The 6,244-nt window shown below is 44.7% G+C and overlaps 1 protein-coding gene across 1 annotated transcript; it reads right to left on the bottom strand.

The window, feature by feature from the left end:
• Positions 1-1,257: 1,257 nt before the first annotated feature.
• Positions 1,258-3,892, bottom strand: LOC134189250 (uncharacterized). Its single transcript, XM_062657489.1, has 5 exons — positions 2,735-3,892; positions 2,598-2,674; positions 2,094-2,244; positions 1,862-2,041; positions 1,258-1,547 (listed from the first exon to the last, which is right to left on the bottom strand). The coding sequence occupies exons 1-5, from the start codon at positions 3,738-3,740 to the stop codon at positions 1,258-1,260; spliced, it is 1,704 nt and encodes a 567-aa protein (XP_062513473.1). The 5' UTR covers positions 3,741-3,892.
• Positions 3,893-6,244: the final 2,352 nt, after the last annotated feature.

The following is a 6,244-nucleotide window of genomic DNA, read 5'->3' as shown; positions in this document are numbered from 1 at the left end:
CGAGGATAAGTGGACGCTCCCTTCTTGGTCGGAGGGCTGGTCGACAGCTTGCTCCGCTCTTCAGGATGCAAGACTGGACAACTCATATTCCAACGATATTGCTTTCAAATTTCTCCATCGCGTCCTTCCGACTCCAGACCGTCTGACACTCTTCCGACCTTCTCACGACACCTCTTGTAACTCGTGTGGCGACGGACGGGCTGATCTCGAGCATATTTTCGCTCGTTGTCCGTCGGCGAGGTCTCTCCAGCCTTCTTTACGACGTATTCTCACTTGCTTCCTGTCGGACGTTCCGTCCGATGTGACTCTTTTGACTGCTCCGTTTTTGTGTGGTCTATCGCTATCATCACCCGCATCGTTTATCGTCTGGACCTTCATCGCATCCTATTGGCAACATCGTAATTCTTTAAATTCTAATAGCATATTGAGTGTAACGGCGTCGGCCATCAGGCGTCGGATCGTGGAGGAGTGGCACGAAGCCCGCCTTCACCGTCCGCCGAGAATTGATTTCTTTTCTCGCCAATGGAGACCACCGGATAGGCCGTGCGCTTTGTGTTTTGAGGATGGCGACGGCGGCCTTGACATCCGCCTGTCTCCTCTGTTGGGTATACCAATATAAAACAGAAAAAAAACATTTGATCTAGTCAGTCACTCAGTCAGTCATTTATAACCGTGTAGTCAATCTGTGTGTATGTCCACATTTCATAAAAACGGTCGTGATGGACTTAACATGTACACCTCGCACCTCGGCGTGAGTCGGGCCGGGGCACCATAGATCGCATTCACTTAGTCAGTTTTTACTTCTCATGCAACACTAATGATTATCATACATGAGACCTGTCCAAATACGACTCAGACAGGAGTCACAAGAAGAAATTCTTGTGGCTGACGGAATGGCCGGGTTCGGTCCCCGGGTGATTTTGACGTGCTGGTGCACTCAACCCGTGTCTCAAAAAAAAAAAAGAGAGGTACAAACATACCGACAGACACACCGGAAGTCAATTCAACCCGTTTAGAGTGAGCTTCTCGCGAAGCAGTCCACCACTTATTGTGATGTTCTTCTTTTACGCTCGTAGCTTAAATATTTGTATACAATATCGAGCGTGTAGAAAATGTTACATAACAAGAAATTAGATTTCTATTACTATTTATATCCAAGTTGACTTTTACTTTGTGCGCCCTTCAACGCTCTCTCTGCCGCTCCACCAACGCCTGCTTGTCTGCACGCTTCCAAGAGGATTCCAGTTGTTGGTTTGCTCACTCGTTTCTTCCAGAGTGAGAAGATGTGTACAATACAATTCTTGTTTCGAGAGTAACGCTGTCCGGGATCTTGACAGTCAGACAATTCTTCCATGTCCACTCCCAGGAGAATGCTAATCTCGTGCCAATGTCTTCCGACAGCCTTACCAACCTGCAACACACAATCCATGATTCGTTTACTACATTGTCATTGATCTGTGAGAATCTGACATCTGAAATTCTGACTGCATTTACCTCAAGTAGCTGCACGTCTGATACAATTGACTGCATATCCAATTCGCCACGTTCTGCAAGTAAACAAATCATAACCGAGACCAACCGATGACATCACAGTTACAGTCATCCACATGCATACACCGAACAACCCTAAGGTTATGATGCTTAATTCGAGTGATGCACAAGTGCACATTACAATTACATTTCAGGTACTAGAACACTAGCCTCTTCCCCAGGCCAGGCCCACTTTTGCTTGCACGTGTTTCGCCATGTAACTATGCCATGTAGTGGACCACGTGTACATGTAAGCAGAAGATAAAGGATTTGGTGTGACAGTGAATGCCCACATGAGTTGAACCAAGTTCTTGTTATAAATCATTCATACCCTTGTTTGGTCCTTGACTTGCTACTGCCACAGTACTATCGTCGTCACGTTTCATAGAAGTGTGTGGCGATTCTGGATCCGCTGCAGGCATGTCAACAAAGTCATGTACAAGATATGCCAGGCGACTTTGACCATCAGATGACAGCATAGCCATCTCTACTCTATCGGCATGTGGCCAAGCTATACACACAACCATCAACATACGACATTGCTGAAAACCTCCGTAACTGACCAGGAGTGATGGTTTGTACTGTCTGACTATCGACCCTTTCTCCAGGAGTTTCTGTCACTGTCTGACCTGTAGGACGTATATACCGGAACGTACAAACAGTTGAAGGAACCTCACTTCCAACAGGAAGACGAACCACCAAAGGCGCGTGCTCCTAAAAATAACAATACAATCTATGACATCAACCAAGGAATTAATTCCATGCTCAAGTGTATCATATGAGTAAAGTGGTGCTAGGATCAACACACAAAGCAAAAAGCTGTGCAATTATTTTGACTGTCAAACTGATCGCTGAACGTAGAATCTCAGCAATACGTTGGATGATCTTGCTGCTGAAAATATTTCATTGTCAATGATGCAGGCTGGGTCCAACCATGTGGCAAATTCCCACAATAAGACATTAAAATTAGCACACCGCTACTAATGTAATTAATACTGAGATAATAAAATGACCTCCCAACACTGCATTAACAATAAGTAATGTATTAATTGAATGAACAGACTCACTCGAGCTCTGCTATAGCTGGGACTGACAACACATTGTCGGACAGTATGCACATCAGCAGGTTGTTTGACTATTGATCCTAAATGTGACACAAACACTGCTGTGACAACTACCAACAACGAAGTCTGCAAGAACAAACTTTGTGATAAAGCACCATCCCTTGCTGCCATTGGCGAAGATACCAATCGAGAAGAATGTAAACCGTTTGTACCACAAAAATAGAAAGACTCTCGTTCCTCATCAGAAAGCGATAGAGAGGGAAAGTTGGAAGGCACACTAGTTCTTGAGAGATCAATAGCTCTAGTTGTGTGGAGTAGTTTGTAAACTGCTTGTAGTGTTTCATCAGACTCCACTTGCCCTTGTCTGATGTATTCAACTCGAACAGGAACTTCTAGACTATCAGGACGAGAATCATTTGCTTCGATCACAAATGTGAAGCAGTGATCATGATTAAATGCTTTTCTCCACAGATATTCGGTAGGACACTGCAGTTGTACATCCCTACGACACAACGACCACTCTGAACCATGTTGAGGTGTGATGACCACATGCCCTTCCTTGCGAACTATGAATTCTGTTACAGGACAGAGCTTAACAGCAGGCAGTGTTTCATGTGCTCGATGGCTCTTAATAATTTCTTGCCCGATTTCTTCATAGGAATTGAACATATGGACTGACAGTGCCCATTTGCAAGAAGAATGACTAAGACTTCGACCCAGAACTACACATCCCATCTTTCTTCTGAATGGAATAGTTGGGTTCTTGATGAAACGAGCGATCCACATCCACCAACTTAACTTGCTCACTTCAAATGACCAACTGTTAGCATCAAATGGGATATGTGACTTCAATTCCTGAGTATCAGTAGAATACTCTACCACACTGTGCCATCTTTGCTTTGTCTCATCAAGAGACGATTCACTTCTCATCAATGTTAACAACCAGCCTGGTGAAGTCACATCAGCTATGCTGTTGATACGCACATTGATTGGTTTACTAAATGACACATCATGAGGACCAAGAAAAACAACTGGACTGACTACTTGGTCACCACTAGCAGACACAGGTGGCATATACTTATTATGAATAAACGAATGAATTGAGAATAGTGTCGGTGATTGAACAGCACCCGGTGGAACAGTCATGTTGACACTGCCAGCAGTCAGTTGTCCCCCTTCACTGCCAATAGTCTGGCAAAATGACAAGCCATCACCGCTACCAATGTGTAGCAATTCCAATGTGCCACCGACCCACACTGGATGTGGAAGATCAGAAATGTGAAGTTTTTCTGTAACACAAACATGTGATGAGTACTGCAGCTTTTAATATTAGCCTCTTGCTATACTAGATAGACGTCATGTACGTAGGGCAAGACAGCTAGAAGCAAGATGAGATCTCTACATTACATGCACCACGTATGCATTCAGCAGGCAAAGCTGCAGAGGTAAGAACACCGCCAATTTCAGCCGGGATATTTTATTCTATCAAGAAATGCTATGCACACATCCAAACTCTGAAAACTTTTGTACATCAAAAGCAACGTAACTACAAATACAAATCTATCCTATGCTAGGATAAGCGTGGCAATGTTTGTCTAGTAGTCTCTTGTTAAAGAAAGGCTTGTCATTCATGCCTTTCTGCTTCCAGCAGATACTGCAACATAATTTATAAGTTCAGTAAATCGAATGAATTCCAATTCAAAACATGCAGTGACCAGATCCAGAAGAAAGCAGCGCTAGCGTTTCTACGAATCTTTCTTGTAAGACGACGCCAATCGTTCATCATCAGTCCTACTTACAGCTAAAACGTATTGCTCTCTTGAAGATCGCGGATGACATGTTGGTCGTGCGCAACGGTACAGTACACACATGCATGGTCCCATGGAACCTTCGCTTGGCTTCTTGAAGAACGATGAATTCGTTTGTTTTGCAATTCTTTTGTAAAAAGTAACAAACGCATACAACTATTACCTGAACTTTACTCTGCGATTCTCAGTTTGACGACAGTTTGACCGTAAAATGGAGGTTTACGACATCTCGGCTTTTCTGTCATAATGCGCGGGATTGTTACGTCACCCATTGTTGGTGTGCCAAAGGTCTGCTAATTGGCTGCACTTATTATAACCCGAAGTGTTACAAGTGCAGAATGGCTTTGATTGAGCCTTACACTTTCACCCGAGCGCAATGATGTACACGGTGTAGCTAGTACTGTAGTACGTAAGTTGTTTACACCCTGCACAGTGTAGACTCGTGACCTTGGCAATATACCGACCCTTCGTCATTCCTGGATACTAAATCCTCTATCGCGGCTCATGAGGCATGATCTAGAAGCCATGCTGATCGCCATAACTGAGCACACTGGACTGCTACCTAAATTTGAAGTAGACGTAGGACTTACTAGAGAACAAAAGGAAGGAGCGTGTCCACCTACGCAGGTTTGTCGAAGAGAATGTCTACGCTTCCTTGACATACTTGAACCTACTGCGTGTTTCTCCTCGTAGATCAATAGAGCAAAGGCTAACGCTAATTACCGTTGAGTTTTAATGCGCCAGCCTCATCTTCTGTGAGAGGAGAGGGTCAAGTCTGCTGGGAGAAAGCGGCCTCTAGCATTCTAATTTCGTTACATAGACCTCTTCTGCGAGCGTCCTGGACGCTGATAAGGACGCTCACACGAGCGTCAGCGAAGACGCTGGCGCTGTACCATTCACAGTATTGCGTCTGACGAGCGTCCACCGCACAAAAAACACACTGCGACAGTGATCTGGCGCTGCAAAGTAACCAAGCGTGTACAAAGTACTCGCGACAAACACGGACGACGACATTTGCTTTTGTTGCTGCTGCGTCGTAGTTCTAAGCATACTATTTCATCCTTAGGTTCTTGCAGTTTGTTGACTGAACTTGCCAAACGCATGGGAAATACCACACTGTGATGCACACACTAAATGAAAACTTCCAGCGAAGAATCAATGATCGATGCCATTTGAAACGAATAGAATATCTGGGATGCATTCAGTTGCTCTGACTGACTTTCGATTGGTTGAAAATGAGCACGTGATGTTATCGGACGCTGGATCACTTCCGGCTGGGGCGCTCGATTAGAACTTTTCTCTATTCCAGCGTCGGGGACGCTCACCTAGCGTCTTGCGAGCGTCAAAGACGCTGACATGTTCACAGTGTGACGCTGACGCTCGCTCATCGTCAGCGTCCAGGACGCTCGCAGGACGCTCGTGCTAGCGTCGTACTGTGAAACGGGCTTAAGTTTTCGTCTAGTTTACTGGCAAGATGACTGAGCTACGGAGGAAATTCATTTGGTGTAGGCGGAGCTTAGCGTCAATGACGTAACAATCTGGCACATGCTCTGTACATAAAACGCGTTTTCTCCGCTACCAAATCGACGGCTAGCCTGAAAGTAGCGCAGCACGAAGTGTCATGATAAAACCAACATTTTGAAATCAGGTTGTATTTCCGTTGGAGTTCCCCACGGAATACCAAATCCATGAAGTACCACAACCTTAAGTTGCCTACTCTATGACAAATCATACTGGTATGAAGTCAGGTATGCACTTGTCTGAGACAAGAAAATGACCTTTCTTCTTCTTAAAGAAATGCACGATTAAGAGTGAAAATCCCAGACGTGATGTGATGCTCAT

The sequence above is a fragment of the Corticium candelabrum genome, chromosome 13 (genome assembly GCF_963422355.1).
Source record: "Corticium candelabrum chromosome 13, ooCorCand1.1, whole genome shotgun sequence".
Taxonomy (NCBI): domain Eukaryota; kingdom Metazoa; phylum Porifera; class Homoscleromorpha; order Homosclerophorida; family Plakinidae; genus Corticium; species Corticium candelabrum.
Note: the sequence above shows the minus strand (reverse complement) of the source record. Positions and strands in the feature narration are given on the sequence as shown.

Coding starts and splice junctions, on each gene's coding strand:
- LOC134189250 (XM_062657489.1), bottom strand. CDS start 3,740: ATGACTGTTCCACCGGGTGCTGTTCAATCACCGACACTATTCTCAATT. Junction 2,042..2,093: donor AGTACAAACCATCACTCCTG/GTCAGTTACGGA, acceptor TTGTGTGTATAG/CTTGGCCACATGCCGATAGA. Junction 1,548..1,861: donor AAGTCAAGGACCAAACAAGG/GTATGAATGATT, acceptor GTTTACTTGCAG/AACGTGGCGAATTGGATATG.